Genomic DNA, 18,911 nt, shown 5'->3' on the forward strand with positions numbered 1-18,911 from the left:
GGGTGAATTTTTCACGTGTTTCCGTCGATTTCCTATTACGAGGGCGCATCCAGTAACTATAAAATTCCTGCATTTACCTTAACTGCGACTTTTATGAGGCTTCTAATATTTACAACAATTGATTCCCAATAAAGTCGGCGTTTCTATTTGAGTCGTGTTTGTATTTACAATAAAGAGGCAATAAATCCTCTAATGGCGAATAAATTGAGCGTTTCGTAGACGAGCGGTGGAGAAAGTGACCGGAAGTAGTTGTTCTTGGCAGGATTCCGATGAGTGCTTTTTAGCCAAACCAAAGTCATAATTCTGTTTTCCTACTGAAAAAAAAAAAAAAAATGCGCTTGGAGCATTTCTAATAGCCAAATAATAGGAAGTAAATTAAGTTTTCCCAACTGTTTTCTTTGGAGCTTGTTTTGTTTACAAGAATTAGATAAAGCGGTCAGTGACACTCCTTACTTCTTGTTGACACTGCATAAGTTGTGGTGGGAGTAAGACGTTTTGTAAATAAGTGGTTTATCTTCAATGCCTTTAGCTGTGACATACATATACATACAAAAAAAGTCCTTCACATTTTATACTAGAACTCATTTAGGACCACAATTTTTTTTGTCTTTTTAAGTGAAATAGCCTATATATTCTTATATATTTACATTTTTTATATAAAAAAAAAACGATATCAGATGCATCATCATTTACCATAGCTTAAAATATATAATAGTGTCTTTTCCCACATTAAGCTCCTTTCACGACTATCATACGCGATCAGCTGACCTGTCGATTGAATATTGGCGGATTTCCCGCTGTAGAAATGCTATTAATTATTATTGTATATTATTTTTTAACAAGCTGCCGTTAAGTTACCGACAACTATCATCTAAGGAAGCTCTAAGGAAAATAAAATCATTTTTAATGGCAAATGCATTTTATAGCATTAATGAATATTTAGAGTACAATTTCAGTTTGTAATTTATAGAAATATAAGTACCTTTTTGTATATTCTTTTTTTATGACGACTGTAACTTTTAGTTTAACACAATAAAACATTACTTACTTATTTACTTACATCAGTTTTCCAGATAATTGTATTTGTATGGAAAAAGACGTTATATTTAAAATTTTACACTTCCGCCATTTTTACAAATTAGTCGAAAGTTATTTCCAGAGAAGTTCCCTCTCCCCTGAAGTACAGCCCAACAAATTCCGATTCGTTGAAAAGTTGTAAATTTTTTTTGCGATTTTGTTTTCTGATAATCTCTATAATGTTAAAACCAGTGGTGTAAATAACACTCCCGTTGCCTTTTTGACTTTACTTTTTCTATTCTTCAGCTTTTCGTTTTGCAATAATTCTCCAAGTTCTCAAGTTTAAATTTTTCAGTTTGGCAATTTTCTTTCTTCTCAATATTTCCATTTTTAGATTTGGCAATTTTTCGATTTAAAATTTCTGGAGTGTTGAATTTTTAATTTTTCAATTTTTTGAATTTTTCAAATTTTCTATTTGCGATTTTTGGTTTCTATTTTATATTTTCTTTATTTTTACAATTTTTCGACTTTTTATTGTCCTGATTTTTCTTTTTTTCAACGTGAAAATTTTCAGTTTCTGGATTTTTCAGTTTTTCAGACCAACGGGAAATATTTTGCAATTTCCCGTTTTTTTCAATTTTAGATTTTCAATTTTTCTAGTTTTCATTTTAAATATGTAATAATTATAATTTAAAAAATTGTTCACTTTTTCAATTTCAGGAATTCATAAATTTTCAATTCTTCAATGATTGGATTTTAAAACTTTTTCAGTTACATATTCGATTTTTCACTTTTTCTGTTTTTCAGTGTTACACTTTTTCGGTTTTGCAATTCTGATGATTCTTTTATAATTTTTCTATTTTACAGTTTTTGGGTTTTCCAATTTTTCGATTCATTACTTTTTTCGATTTTTAAATTTTATATGTAATAATTATAATTTAAAAAATTGTTCACTTTAACAATTTCAGGATTTCATAACTTTTCAATTTCTCAATGATTGGATTTTAAAACTTTTTCAGTTACATATTCGATTTTTCACTTTTTATTTTTCAATGTTACGGTTTTTCGGTTTTGCAAGTCTGATGATTCTTTTATAATTTTTCAATTTTACAGTTTTTGGGTTTTCCAATTTTTCGATTAAATTCGTTTTTTCTTCTTTCCAATTTTGCGATTCATTACTTTCTTCAATTTTTAAATTTGTCAATTTTTAGTTTTTCAATGTTTCGTTATCGTTTTTTCATTTCTTCGATTTGCAGTTTTTCGATTTTCCATTTTTCGATTTCGCTCTTTTTCGAATTTCTTCCGATTTTTTAGTTTACAGGTGTTTTACCTCAAATAAAAAAAATTGAAAAATTGCAAAATTGTAAAACTGAAAAATGAAAAATGAAAAAACGAAAAGTACAAAATGAAAACCTTGAAAGAATAGAAAATTGAACATCAAGAGCTTGAAAAATTAAAGAAATGAGAAATTGAAAAATTGAAAAATCGAAAAAACGATAGGAAAATGCAAAATCGAAATGTTGAAAATTAACTAAATTGGAAAATTGAATAATTGAAATATCAATGACTAAAAATTATAAAATCGGAAGAAAAGAAATGTGAAAAAACGAAACATTGTGATATAAAATGGAGAATATGAACATAAAAAATAGGGAAATGAAAAATAAAAATCAAGAACTCGAAAAACTGAGGAAACGAAAAATTGAAAAATTGCAAATTGAAAAATTGTGATATCACAAAATTCGTCTACGGTAAATAGATCCAGATTTTTCGAAAAATCATGAGATTTAATTTTGCGAATTTTATTTTTATGATTACACTCAAAAGCTAAAACAAAAATATGCATGAGCCGTCCTTGATTTTGACCAATACAATATACTCTGCATGAGTGGTTCTAGAATTTACCTAAAACTCCTTTCAGAGAGAATTTATTCGCCAAAATTTTGATATGAGGTCATCAATTTTTCGAAAAGAGATAAGCGAACAAATTTTGACTAATGATTTACCATAATTACGTTAACACAATTTTGAATTTGTCCATAAATCTGGATGTCTAGGGTAAAAACTGAACACGGATTCATAAACCACATATGAAGGATCATTTTATTTTATAAAATAGAAATAATATTTAGTAAATGATGTAAATTTTGGGGATGACGTTATCCTGTTGTAGGTGGGGAGGTTTATCCAAATTTAGGTTAGCGTTTTACCATCTACATGATATTTCTAACACACGTATAAGATTCGATAATAACTAGTCTAGTAGTTTTGGATATTATCTGTCTAATAAAAATTAGGACAGACCGCAGAGAGGCAGAGATTTATTTTTTCGTACTCTAGGAGTCATGAAACGTTGAGAAAACGTAAAAGTAGTTTTTCCTTAGCTTACTATCAGGAAGTAAAAATGGAGATTTGAAGCCATGATCGGCCACGGTCGACTCACTTTGGCCAAGACGGACTACCTTCGCCAGAAAGTGGTCCAGAAGCTACACTATATCATTATCTAGCAACATGTAGAAATTTTTAGTAAAGTTCAATAGTTTCAACACAAAAGGCTTCACTAGAATACTACCAAACATATTTTTTAATATAACTTCTAAAAATTGGGTAAAGGACCAGTTAGCGAAGCAGTTTAGTTACAAGCGGTTGGCTATCAAGGAAATTTAAAGATTTTTCCTTTTCCCCTCGTTTTATATGTTAATTTAGAACGAAGTTTATTACGCACCTTAAATTTAATAATCGCCCAGCAAAACGTTCGTCTTACTTGCAGTAAAACTGTTTACAGTCTACGATGAAAAATACGAGTGACGTTGCAGATCATGAAGTGGTTATTAATAAATGGATAGCATGTCCGAAAACTATATCAGACAAATTTTATTCAAGATTTTGTCAAAAACATGGACACTTTTGATGTATATGAAAAATGGATATCACAGTTTTTGTCTATGTTTTAGGAAATTAAAAAACTGAAGTGAAAATCAACCTTTGAACATTTTTGAACAAATGATACAACTTTTGTAACGATGACCCTTATTTGAAGATTACATTTTACTCAAAATGAAACGATTTGCTAAGTACCATTTTAGTCATAAAACTAACTTCCTCGAGTGATTTATTAACTCGGTTGACGCCTCGTCCCAAAACTTTATTCTTGTTCAACGAAGTATGGACCCTATGCAGTCCAATTAATTTACGATTCTTAGCCACTATTAACCACAATTGTTTTTTCCTCCAAAAGCTGTCAACAGGGTTCCAAAATACTTAAATTTCCCTCGTAGACGTGGAAAGAAGAAAGTGAACGGAAGTAGTTGTTTCGTGTGTGGTAATCCAGCGCCCCCTATTTTCCGGGGCTTCGGAAGTCCTACAAGAAACTCGAGTCTTTGGAGGTCGAGCTGTCAATAGATGTTTGTGAATTAAGAAAGAGAATGATGCATGCTGACGTCTATTTATGGCGGGGTTTTAGTGTTGTTGGGAGATTGTTTTCATCGGAATCGATAGGAAAGTTGAAAGAGTCATTAGAAACTTGGTTGAGGCTTGTGGAATGAGATGGGGGCTTGACGTCATCTTTGTCGGAGTTGTGTGCTGAGACTTGGAGGAACTGTGTGCAGGTTTGCGGTTTCAGCAATGCATTGCATGTATATACAAATACATGTGTGTTTTCGCTTAAGATATCGATTAGGAGTGAGTAGAAAATAGTAGCCAACATGATTTCGTATCGATATTTTTAACAAACATTAAGTTGGAATTGGGTTGAAAACAGTTCATTAATGTGAAAAATGGTTATGAGGAGGTACTTTTCATCTATACACTTATTTTGCTATTAAAAAGCATTATGCTGCATTAATGCTCTGAATGATCTCTTAAGGATTGTTTACTCACTTTTGTAAAATCACACAAACCATTCGATTTCGACCTCAATGTACTTAATGACTATTGATAAAGCAATTCCGTATTGATTTCCCTTTATTGTAAGTAAAGTGGGTGTATCGTTTCGGGCAATATAAATAATTTGTATGTGATAATAATTTGATTACGATGCTTAAAAAATCGGTATTTTTATTACCGCATGTTCAGAAATATGAGATGGTTATAATCTGTGATATCCGATTAAGTGTTATTATTATTAGTGCAGTAGTATTAAATATTAATGTTTCGGTATACATTATTGTTAGTTTCTTAATCAAATAAAAAAATTAAAGTAAACAGAGTTGAAACAATTATTAATAAAATTTGCAAATTATGTTTTTAATACTGAAATATTAAACTTTGGCAAACGTTAAACCGTCTCATGAAATTTCTCCTTTTATTTTAGTTATACAAAATGAATTATTACTTTAACGTTTACCAACTTTGTAGTCGTTTTACTGGTTTCCATTTTGTATTCAATTATGCTCATGTTCACTGAACTTTTAACCTTATTAGCCTCTACCATTCTTGTTAATTAACGGTAGAATTATTTAGAAATAATTAAATCAGAAAACCTTGAACATGTTGGATAAATTTCTGTATTTTAGACTTTTTCTTGCATGAAAATAATATATGGCTGAATATTTAAAATTGCCAATATTTTGCTAAATAGTACAATAACTCTAAAATTTGCTTCGTGAATAGAAAAATTGATAAACAAGTAGCTTCCCGACCATTTTTTCATCCTTCTAAATAATACTGTTAAGAACGTAAACTCTATAGGTCGTCTGTAATATAAGAATGCATATAAGAACATGGAAGAGACAGAGTTAAATGAATGAATTAAATGAAAAACATGTTTTCTACAAAAGACGACACATTTTGTGTTCCACTGTTAGCACAATTCAATATTTAGAAAAACTGAATGATCAAAACTGAGCTAGAAAGTTAATTGTAATACATATTACTAAATAAATGTCCGACTCTCAGATTTTTTTTCAGAAAATTACACGAACAACTCAGTACTGGGACTTGATCTATACTGTTACGAAATAAACCCATCCGCCGCCCCAGTCCGACGCCTATGGGTTCTAGTTATGTACGTCGCCGATGACTCATTGTCGGTGACAACGCCCGGAGAAAAGTCTGGAAGCGGTGACGTAGGCATTTCGAGAAGAACCGCGTACTGTTTAAATAGGAACCACCGTCGGGAGCAGTTAGTGTAACCCAGACAACGAGGGCTGAATTCAGTTAACAAGTCGAGTTCAACGAGTGTCGAGAAAACCCAGTGAATGTAGTACCGGAATTATTTTGTACATAATCGCTCTGTAATTAGTCGTGTAAATCCAAGCTACTAAGAAATAAATTGTTGAGTTTAACCCACGCCGATTTTAAATCACCGAGCAACGTAACAATATGCTTTTGAGTTTGAACATTTATAAAGATTTGAAAAAAATATAAACACAAGATTTTTTTGATTTGAAGATCCAAGAAGTTGTTATGAAACACGAAACGGAAAACTGGAAACAATTTAGCATAACATTCCATTTTTAAAATTTTTAATATCGGGAGATTTTTTAATTTCTGCTCTAGTTGGCCATGACGTTTACGTCAGCTGTTTCAATTTCACTGCTGTCGTAGGAGTCATGGCCAACTAGAGCAGAAATTTAAAACAATCACCCAGTATTATAAAGCTAGATGGAACGACGTTGCCAAAATTATTGATAAAGAGCTAATCCGAAAATTATTGACGGAGATGTTTCTAATACATACAATACATATAAAACAAATTTGTCTAAATCTTTTTAGACAGAATTTCCTTCGCCGCTGAAGTACAGGCGAACAAATATAAATTCTTCGAAAAATGATAAAATTAAATTTTATTTTTTATGATAACCCCTATAAGTTAAGATCAATGCACTGGTAAAGTACAAGTAAAGAAGTATGCTGTGTGTATGTTTCTAGTGAATTTTCCCATAACAAAATTTTGTGTCGACGTCATTCGCATTTTAGGAAGGACATATCGATTTGAGTAGATAGTAATATTAATAATAATAATAGTACTGAATAGTCAAATTTTCGGGAGAATGGGATAAAACGTTTTTGATTCTATCCAAAAAATAAATTTCCCCATTCATTAATTTTTTTGAAACACCCTGTGTAAGTAATTATGAAAAATATGGACGCATTGGTAAACTACAAGTATAAATTCCTAATATTCTGCTTATATTAGATAGGATTTATTCGAAACAAATTTTGACATGATGTCATTAAGTTTTCGGGAGGATATAAACGAATAAATTTTGATTAACGATTTCCATTCTTAAAACGTTTGAAAGCTATTGGTTTTGGAGTCCCAAAGTTAAATTTGGAAATTTTTTATACAACTTTGATTTTTTTTCCAAAAATCTATACACTCAACATGGACTGATAAACAAGTGGAGAGTATTGTAAATTTTGGAGATGACGTCATTTTTTTGGTTAGGGTTTTACCATCCACTCGATATTCTTAATATGCATGTAACATTTGACAACAATCGGTCTGGTAGTTTCGGAAAGTATCCACTTAGTTAAAATCGACACCACGGGAGACCACTTTTTCCATATTCTAGGGTTCACGAACATTGAGAAAACCTGAAAATGGCAAGTTACTCCGTTACTAAACTTTCTTAGCTTACGCTCGGGAAGTAAAAATTGGCCGAAGGTTATTTTGGAAGAAATTCCCTTGGGAACTTGCCCTTGAGGTACAATCTAACAAATCTTGATTCTTTGAAATATTATAAAATTTGATTTTGCAATTTTTGTTTTGTGATCACCTCTATGAAATAAGGACTAGTGTCTTAAATGATACCCCGCATGCTTAACTTCGACTGTTTATGGTTGTACACCAAAAGAATGTCACGATTAGCAGGTAGCAATTAGAATGGAGTAAAGTTTTCTGAATATTGTTGTTTACCATCTATATCAGATTCCTAATGTATGTACAAACAAAATTTAACAACAATCGGTCGAGTAACAAAAATTGACACAGAGGATTTACAGACAGACAAACAGATCGAGATACGGTAAAGGGAAACCACCTTTTTCGTACTCTAGGAGTCAAGTCATGGATTTTAAAATAATAAATACATAAGGGAGGATATTACATTAAATTCCATAAGAAAAGAAACGCATTTGTGTTTAATTCTACAGTCATCAAAAGAAGTAGCTTTCAAGGAGATTTGATCAATTTGGTTGTCAATATGGTAACATTAAAGTAAATTAAGTAATTAGCTGTACCTGGAATACAGAAAACCATTTCCAAGAAGAAGGAATCATTCAATGATCTAGTTAAAGTTAAGGCAACAGCTTTACGTGGGTGGAGAAATGTGTTTTCATACGGACATTGCAAAATTGAAGACCAAAAAAATTTGTGGAAGGTTATTTCGACAGAACTTCGCTCTCCCCTAAAGTACAATAAAACAAATCCAGATTTTTGTCAGTAGTGTAATATTTTATTTCAGGTCAGGTCAAATCAGAGTAGCTTAGGTCTCCTTCCAGACGTCTAGTAATGCAACCCTACCAGAAGTTGCGTTAGCTTAGAGAAAAAAATAGACATTTTTGCATGGATTCATGTCAGAATCTCAAATATTTGTAGGAATAAAAGTTTTCTTTAAGTATAGGTCACACATTTAATAATACAAAAACGTTGTAATAGTAAACAAAATCATTAAAACATATGCGATTCCATTTTCATCCGTTGTTGTTTACCGATATAGATATTATCATTTTTTTTGAAAACATACTTATATTTTGTAAATTTGCTTCATATTTAATTTACCATTATCTACTACTCTAATTTGGAAATACGACAACATTTATGGTTTCAACAGGACGGTGCTACCGCGCATTATCATAGCAGGGTGTCGGATTATTCTTGATGTTCCCTTCCCTAACATGTAGATCGGAAATATTTGGAAAATAAATTATCGCCAGCCATAGAATCTACGTAACCAGATGATTTAATTCGGGTGAAAAGGTATTTTTGGGATGTGATTGAAGCATGTAAAAAAAACGGTGTTCAGCATTTTGAGTAGTTATTAAATAAATTAAATAAAGTTTGCTGTAAACTTCAGAAGTGTTGTTTTTGTCAAGATTTTGACAGTGTTTGATATTGCTAAGTATGTTTAATGTTTTTGATGAATAATAATAATCAGAATTCTTTGGAAATATATTCTGGGTTGCGTTCCCAATTGTGTCCAGATTATTGCCACCTTGGGTATTCGAAACAACCGGATTTCAAATTTATTAATTTCATTCTTATATTCCATTTGCTAAATTGAATGTTGTTGTTCAAGGTTCCGTGTTAAGTCCATTATTGCCCAATATGTTTATAAACAATATTGCTAAGGTTAATGATATTGATATGCATTATATTCTGTCTACAGTTTAATTGGTAGGTATGACGATTCTTTGCGTTTGCAAAAACGTCTGCATAACGTTTTTAGCTGGTGTACAAATAATATCTTAGTACTCAACAAATCTTGCTACATTATGGCATTATGAAACAGATTTATTTCGGAACAGGTTAAATCAGAGTAGCGTAGATTTCTTTCCAGAAAGAAAGTTGACTTAGTTTAGACATATTTATGCACTAGCGTTAGAGTCTCATTTCATTTTGTTATCAGTCACAACTTGAGTATAGTAAATCAAAACATAAAAAATGTGTGATTACATATTCCTTCGTTATTATTTACAGATACTATGATCTTTCGAAAACATATTTACATATTGTATCTTTTCCATGTATTGTAACTCTTTTGTTGACATATGGACTGTCGCTTTTCCATATCAAGTGTACACATATTCGTATCGTATCGTTTCCCAATATTTTGAACCCTCTGCGCTTCGCCGTGCAACTCCACATTCCCCATTGAATGTAGAGCTCCCTTGTTTACTACGTTCGCATGCTCCCCTCCCTCTCCCCGCCCCCGGATCTCGCCCGCCTGGAAAGCATACATCGGGACCTCCAGGAACCCGGCGTTCCTGACCGTGTCAGTGGAGCTTACCATGTGGGAGCCCCGTCAGCTCCCCATCGACCATCCGGCCCCCAGGCCCATCCGCACCTCGCCGCCCCCTACTCACCCGTGCTGTTCGTCAGCGGCGTGTAGTACGGAGGCGCCACGCACCCTTCCGTGGGGCTGTCGGGCGGCCCTTGCGGTCCCTCCGGCGCCCAGTCCTTGTACTTGTTGCTCTGCTTCTTCACCATGTAGCAGCGCGGCATCGTTATCGATCTCTTGTGCACCGGCAGGTGGTTGAGTGATGGCGGAGGATAGGTATAGCGCAACAAGTAGCAGCGTCGCGACGCCGGCCTAGCCAACAGGTAAACAACCTGCAGGACTCATCGGGGGGCCGATCGGGACCCACGCGCACTGCACTGTCACTGGGTCTTCGCGGCGGACGTTGCACTGGGGGTTCGCTCGTTGTAGCCACTCACCACTCCCTGGTTGCGAGTGCTGGCGTCGTGACGTTGGCAGCGGGGTGGCGACGGCGGCGCATGCGCCGCCCAAGCGTGGGATCGATCGGGACCGACACCTGTTACCGAAGCACCGGCTTTTGCGTCCTTGTCGCCGGGGACGGTCTCGCTCGGGGGATGCAGCCGGTGCATAGGACGGTCGGGCTACGGGACAGGAGCCCGGCTGCGGGGGCGGCGAAGGGTAATTGCAGGGCCATAAATGATATGTGAGGAGGTGGCGGTGTGCAAAAAAAAAACAAATTGATTTCTCTTCCAATAGAGTTAGTTCAACGGACGTCTAATTTCATGTTTTTCTGATGCAAACTATCCAAAACTACCGAACAGATTGCTCTGAAATTTTAGCTGTATATAACAAAATTTGTTCACTAAACGTTAAGTAAGGAGCGTTGTTTTATAAGAAAACATACCTACATGATGTTCCAAAAATAGTGTATCAAAAATATTAAACAAAATAGTCATCTAAGTTTTGGTGTCCATGAAATTTTGAACGTCGTTACTAGATGAAACAGTTGTTTTAGAATTTCTGGACAATAATTCTCATGTGGGACAGATTTCACCTCAACCTTTTAACAATAATCCAAGAATTGACCCACAGATTAATCTAAAAGTTGAACCCTTTGCTAATTTCTTTTAACACTATTTCTACGATTTGGTTCTTTTTACTTCCCGAGCGTAAGTTAATGAAGTATTGTAATTTGAGTCTATCCGGCGCAGGCGCGGATCCAATGGGTGCAATTTATTTTGACCAATTTCAAAATTTTGAAATCGCATTTCATTTTGTAAATACAGTACAACCTCTATAATCCGAATTCACGATTATCCGAACATCTAGTAAATCGAACAGAAGCTATTTGAAGTTGATGCTTCTTTAATCCGAACAAAAACTCTGCAATCCGAACTGATCTTGGAAACACGCACCTACTTGCAAAAATGAGGCAAGGTCTTTCTGCATATGTTGTATGGAATATTTTGAAATTTTTAAAAATTGCGATATTTCAATGCACTGAATTAATTAACTAATTCTGTAAAAACGGTTGAAGTTATCGAAGAAATTAGGCCCGAAATCTACAAGAAAAAAAAAATTTTGTTAAATTTCGAAAATCGTCGAAAATGGGTGGAACTTTGCATGAGGAAAATTTCATTTTTGAAAAAGTTTCCTAAAAATTCTGAAAAGATTCAGGGATATATGTATATCCTGACGTGCTGACAATATTTTCGTAAAATTCGGTGTGAAATTCGAATTTTTCGAATTTTTTAAAAATTGCGATATTTCAACTGGACGAATCTGGAAAAATGGTTTAAGTTATCAAAGAAATGAAGCTAGAAGTGATTTCTGAGGCCCAAAATCTACAACAAAATGTATTTACTTAAATTTCGAAAATCTTCGAGAATGGGTCCAAATTTGCATAATGGAGGTAATACACCATGGGAAATTTCATTTTTGAAAAATTTATCAAAAAATTCTGAAAAAATTCAGGGTATACATCTCGGCGTGTTGATTCCAAAAGGATAGCGTGTTTATGGTCACGGAGTAATATTTTTTTAGAATGTATATCTATTATCCATTGTTGCTTAAGAATTCTTTAATTTTGTTTAATAAAATTAAAGTTTATTTCTTGAAGTTTGTTTTCAACTGTGTATGAAGTTGTTATTCAATTCCCTTTCAGATTTTTGGGAAAATCGCTGATCCGAACAAATCGTTAATCCGAACACACCTTTTTGCAAATTACTTCGGATTATCGAGGTTCTACTGTACACTATACGTGTAACGATTGCCCCCCCCCCCCCCCCCCCCCCTAAACGAAATCCTGTATCCGCGCCTGATCCGGCGACGGTTACTTTCACATTTTCTCGATGGGTCATAACCTGGAGTACGAAAAAACAGGTCTCTGATTTCCGTTTGTTTGTCTGTCTGTCCGGCGTTCGTCCCAATTTTTGTTAGACAGATAATCTCCGACACGGACCGATCGTTGTAAATTTTTATATGTGTATTAAGAATATCATGTAGATGGTAAAGCGCTAACCAAATTTCGTCTAATCATCCCCACCAACTGTGTGATGACGTCCTCTGAAAATTGTACATAGTAGATGGGTTCTAAATTATATAAGAAGTTCTGTTGAAATAATTTTCGACTAATTATTTCGGACTACTATCCGAAAATGTTAATTTTGAAATACGACACAGCTACGTGCGGGATTACCTTGTATTCTTTAAACAAAAAATTTATTAATTTCATTGTTAGGTTCTTATTTAGTTAGAGAACACATATATCAGTAATTGCTAAATTAAATGGAGCCGAGTCAGAGTTGTTCAAACAGGAAACTGGTGTTTCCCAAAGCTCTGTCTTAAGTCCGTTATTGCTCAATATATATTATATGTGCAGCTGATTAAAAAATATGCAGTTTAATCGACATATATGATTATCTTTTGCATTTGTAAAAATGTCTATATAAAGTTTTAAAATGTTTTTCAAGAAAGGAAAACCTTCTTAACATCAATTGTACCATTGATGACACTCACGTGTTTTTAGTACAATTTTTTATAAAACAGTTCAATTATCAAGTTTGGTTCTTCGTCGTAAATCAAAGAGGTGGCGAGTTTGGTGATACTTAAACGTTCATAACATTGTATTTCTTTATTGCAGATTTCGTGCGTAATATATTTCCCTTGTATAGATTCCTATATACACTGCGATTAAAAAAAAATACTACCCTGTTCTTTCGGGGTGGTGCATTTTATTTGGAATGCAGTTAATAACATTTATTTTCTGGGGAGGATTCAAAGGAGGTTTTTCCTCGTATAGTTATTTTGTAATTAATAGTGCTCATATATTTTTTTCGTATCCTGTAATTCGGGCTTTACACGTTGTGTACTGTATTCACAATTAAATTATAAAAAAATCTTTTATGTTTACAACTGCAACTTCCGTCTTGGTTTTCGAAATATTTTGGTTAAAAACTTGAATTTTTAAGACATTTCAAAATCTGTAATATTGTATTTTGGTAATTAAAAAAAATCATAAGAATTTTTGAAGAAATGAAGAGACCGAAACTTTTGACACTACTCGGGAAAGAGTAATAAATTGCCTACAGGCGGGCTTCCTAAAACTGAGTTTTCGTAAGACTGTCCTAAAATTCAACAAAAAATTCTGGGAGATACACTTCGACGAGCTAAATAATAAGACAGGGTATCGATGATCCCGGACCAAGATTGCACGCAAACATATAAACTTCAGGGGCCATCGTACCCTTTTTGTGAAGAATTTTGGAGCAACTTAGAAAGAATGAAAGACTAAAAATTATGAAAGAAATCGTGTTTGTCTAGAAATGAATAGTGTATCGGGGACAATAATAATCCATCGATAGGGCCATTGGTTTCTGAAATAAATATTTGACCACAAAATAAAAATTTCAATTTTTGAAAATAAAATTTTTCGTAAGAAGGGAGTAATAAAAAAAAGAGCTTTTAAAAAGATGCCTGACAACCACAAACAATTCTGGGATGTAGATCCCGACATATTAATTGGGAATGTTTAGGGACCCGGAACAAGATTTTAGAATTATTTAGTTTGAAATCCTAAAAATTTCCAAATTTCTTTGAATGATTCAAGGAAGGTTCGAAAGTAATTTCTTAAGTTCAGTCTATACGAAAATCTCTTTGGGTAATTTTTTAAAGTGGTCCAACAAACGTCAAAATTTTCAAAGCAGCGAAAAATTGAGCTTTCGAAAAAGTTGTCTAAAAATCCACAAAAAATTGTGGGATATAGATTTTGACGTGCTAACTTTAACAATCTAGCGTTTTTGTAGTACCTACCGGAGCAAGATTTTACAAGTATTAGGTTTGAAATTCGATTTTTAAAACGATTCTAATAATTGCGGCAATTTGTTTGGCGATTTTTGAAAAATACTAGGAGTATAAATTTTATAAATAATGAGGCCGAATATATTTTCTGCAAGTCGAAATTTACAAGAAAGATTCTGTAGGTAATTTTCGAAGGCGGTCGAAAAGGGGCTCAAATTTTCATAACGGAGGAGTATGGGAAAATAGACTTTTGAAAAAGTTATCTAAAAATTCACAAAAAATTCTGCGATATAGATCGGGCGTGCTGATTCTAAAAGTATAGCATGGTTAAGGTAGCAGGGCAAGATTTTAGAAACATTCGGTTCAAAAATATTTTTTTAAGTCTTGAATTTTGGCATATTTCACTGGGCGATAGTGAATGGAAATAAACAAATAAATATCGAAAAAATGCACACGCTGTACACACTAGCATAAATTATAATTGGGCTAAATAAAACAATTAGAAGGAATATTTTTCAAAGACTTCTTAGACGAAAATCAAATTAACAAAAAATTGTCATTGATTTGGCTAATAAAATGTTTGTATGATGAAACAAAAGGCTTCTTGTTTGTTATTCAAGATCAAGAAACAGTCTGATCATGTTAGGCAAAGTAGGTTAGTACAAGTGAATCAGAGTAGTATACAGGCCATTTTTCAGATGATGCTCGGAAATGATCGGTAGTCAGGTGGGATCAAATTCGAAAATGCAGTTGAATCTGAATGATAGAAGTGTTTCCTGACTGCCGATCATTTCCGGATGAGTGGTGGGTCTAAAAATAATAAATTTAAATTCTTTATGGATCTTCTGAACATACTAACCAGGGATTTAAAAATACAAAATTTCTCATATTTAGTTAGTTAAAGTAAAATACATCGTATGAATCTGTTTTCAAATAATTATTTAATATTCAAAACTGCAGCGTAAATTCTCCAATTTTATTATTTGAAAATGTACAGTATTTTATAAGTATACCTACATATTCCATTGTTTTTTCAGTGTCGTATTAAATCTGATTTGGTTGTGAATGCGTTTGAGTCCACTGAGAACAAACTACTACTCCCAATGGACATTTGTTGCTTTACCAGCACAAAACAACAAGTGATGGGTCTTTGAAATGTGAACATAACAGTTACTTGTTTACGTATTTTTGTAATTTTTAAATAAACATGGAATCAAAATGGCGGAGGCGCCGGGTATAACTTTGTTAAAAATTTAAAACTAACTCTATTTGCATACAGAATATTAAAGCATAACAAAACTAGCACGTAAATGAAATTTTTACTGAATGCGTAAATTTTTTATGTGCCGAAAACAAAACTCATTTTGATATTGTCTATTCATTGATTTCGTTTTTGATTACATTGGATAAATTGTTGAAGTGAACAACATTATTCCACAGCACGAACGCTCACGCAAACCTTTGGCAAGGGAGAAATTATCTAATTGTGAAAGTAAGTTGTTGTAGAGTGACATTTTTGTTTTATTAAGAAAAGTTTACCAGCTTACGGTAAAATTATCAACTAAATCGTATGCATGATAAAGTTTAAAATAAAACAGATTACTACTAGTACCAAAGAAAATTTCTTTAGTTTGGTCATCGGTCATCACAGTTGAATTTGACAATTCAAGAAAAAAAAAATTTGCAATTTCTTTGGCCAATAATGACAGAGATCTGTTTAGAAGAGTATAAGAGAAAGGCATATTTTATACTTATTTCTTGTCACTTCATGATCAATACCTCACATCCAGCATTGTTATTGTACAAAATTCCGTATACTGCAGTTTTCAAAATTATTTAATAAATAAGTGATTAAAGCATTGTACAAAAATTGCATATAACCAGTTAGACATTTTAATTCAGCTCGAATTTCTGGTATGAGCCTGCGATGAGTTTTCTCCTCAATGAATTTATAAATTTCCATCAACTCTCTGTCATATAAAACCTTTGTATTTTAATAAAGTAATATCTGAACATCCACTGAATGTTACAGTTGAAACGTTGTGTACACTGCGTTCCACTTTGAGTTGACAGCGCTGAATTTTTTGGTTATTTATTGTATAATATTTTATATCAAAAACTGTTTAAAGTGTCTTTAAATTTCTGAAAAAAAATCTTTCATTGTTATCTACACAAATTTTTTATGAAATAAATCTATATTAGAAAATGTACTCTAAGATGCAGCACTGCGTGCATTTACGTAGAGTTTTACACATCTTTAGATTTAAAATAACAATTTTGTTGATTTAAGAATAAAATTTAGAAGGAAAATGGTGGAGGCGCCGGGTGCAATTAGTTCAAAAACTGATTCAAAATGTTTGTTATTTAAGTCGAAGAATAACGAATTTTATTTTTATGTTTTTTCTTTTGAAACGTTTTGAAACAAAAACGTAACTTTTGGCAAGAATATTTCCAAAGATTCAATTTAAGCACTCAATTTTTTATGTAAGTATAATAATAAAAATATCCCTCGAGCTTGAAACGAAATTATTTATTTAAAATGTCCTGAACAACACTAAATTGTGTCAAAAACATGCTTTTCTGTATTCAATTTTTACGCTTCGAGTTACTAATTAAGAATTTTCACAACACAGAAAAATTAGCTTTGTAAATATAATAACTGAACGTAAATTCCATTAAAGATTTGTATGGCTAAAATCAAAATTAATTTGTTTGGACATAAATAATTTCAACCACAAATTAGATTTCGGCTAATTCACCCCTTCATTAAAAATTTTAAATTGTGTACGCTTTTAAACAACTTGTTAAAAAGTTTGTTTATATGCTATTACATATTGTAGAAAATTACGCTTTCAACAGTTGAACAATGGATATTGTACGAAATTTTCAAACAAAATTAAACAGACAAATTTCAGGAAAAAGCTTTCAGCTTTCGACGTTTTTAAATGATAACCAGGATTTTAATTTCCCCTGGCGGTTTGTAGCAAAAAGAGTTTCATCGACTTTTAATTATTAGAAAATTTCGAAAATTTGAAGAAGATTAATGATATGGACCATAAGAATAAAAGGAATTGTGCAAACGTCTTCTCATCTGAACATTTCTTTATCTAACTAGGAAGTACACCGGTACTACTTCCACGCACAAATTTTTAAATTGATCACGTCCTCTAAATAACCGCCATCTCGCCTCCTATTTTAGACTGCAGTTGGCACTGCGCTTCATTATTGCATTTGTGCGCTTCCACGTACATACCACGTTCCCGCTTGCAGACACTTTTCAGGTACTGTTAATTATTACGTTTTAGGGTTCTAATAACTTTAATAAAATAAAAAAATATCGAAATTGTAATCGAAACTGTAACTGTAAATTAATATCAGAACCGATTTTAATGCAATTATTTCTAGTGCTATTCACAGCATAGCAAACAAAATTAAAACTAAATGTGTCTACCTAATATTTTAATATTATTTACAGTTTATTTGTTGCTAACAGATTACGCAGATTAGATCAAAATAATGTCACTCATCAAGTAATACATACTGGCAGCTGTCTTGCCTGAATGCCGGTTACTTTTAAGTTAGAGATGGATTTTATATGGTAAACACTGCTATATCGTTTTACTTATAGTTTTCATATTTACTATTTTTCCGTTAGTTTCAATGTACGGTCCACATAAAGCAGAAGACGCTGTCGAAATCACATTTTTACATTTTACTTTAGTCCCAGATTCCCCGTTCGAACATTCTTAAGTAAAGCAGAACCAGCAGCTTTAATATTAGCCGAAGGCCGGTCATGGAAGAATATCATCATTAATTACACCGAACAGGGGAGCTTGATGGCTCCAGACATTTTAAAGGGCTTTCTCTTTCCTCCTCTAGCAAAAATTCTGCACGAGTCTCGAAGAGGTCGGCGTGCCGTGATGAAATTTTAATTGATATCGATTCGTTGTTAATTGTTGCTTCAAGAACAGACACGTGAATTGATTTATTGTTCTTGTGAACATGATAATTTGATTAGCTTGATGACCACAGCTCTACAGAAGATGTTATGCTAATTCAATAAAGTTAATATAGGACGCGGGTAAGGTGGAAATTAAATTAGTAGTAGAGTTGGGTATATGCATGCTGTTACACTCGAGTTAAGCTGCAGCCTCGTTCAGTGTAAGAAGATGGGAATATTAGGAGCAACAGTTGTTCAAAATAGAAGAACGAAGGCTGCACAAAAATCCAGTAATTTATTTTCCTGTCGTTGGCTCCGTTAGATCGACAAGGGCCCGAGTTTTGACACTATCGATTCTGTAGAGTAGTTTCAATAGTTAAGTATAAATTTTTAACTGAAAAAACCCGAAGGTGTGAAAAATTAAGCCCAGTATTTTCCAGCAGCACTGTTAAGAAAATGTAAAATGATGTTTCTCCGGTACGTCGTAAATACATGCGCGGAGCCCCTCTGGAACATCCTCAACAAGAGAATGCTTTTAGTTTTGCGGTTTTAGCGTGCACGATCAAAAATGGCGATTTCAGATTAAGATAACACGTTTCCAAGTTGCTGATGAAAAATAGGACTTCCATCCAACTTTTAATTCGCCGTAAAGTTAGACAGCGATCCGGCTAATGAAGGAATTTACTCGTAATGATGATGAATTGTTGAGGAATTAATAAACGCCCGCTAAG

General features: G+C 33.1%; 1 protein-coding gene across 1 annotated transcript in view; it reads right to left on the reverse strand.

Moving 5' to 3' along the window:
- The window catches only part of LOC135128400 (neurotrophin receptor-interacting factor 1-like), a 65,579-nt gene extending 55,239 nt beyond the window's left edge, over positions 1-10,340 (reverse strand). Inside the window, exon 1 of the mRNA XM_064055307.1 lies at positions 10,048-10,340. Coding sequence (XP_063911377.1) covers positions 10,048-10,186 — 139 coding nt within the window. The 5' untranslated portion in view covers positions 10,187-10,340. The remainder of the gene's footprint in view (positions 1-10,047) is intronic.
- Positions 10,341-18,911: the final 8,571 nt, after the last annotated feature.

This window comes from Zophobas morio, unplaced genomic scaffold (genome assembly GCF_036711695.1).
Source record: "Zophobas morio isolate AGI-343-1 ecotype UQ-CSIRO unplaced genomic scaffold, CSIRO_AGI_Zmor_V1 ptg000012l, whole genome shotgun sequence".
NCBI lineage: Eukaryota > Metazoa > Arthropoda > Insecta > Coleoptera > Tenebrionidae > Zophobas > Zophobas morio.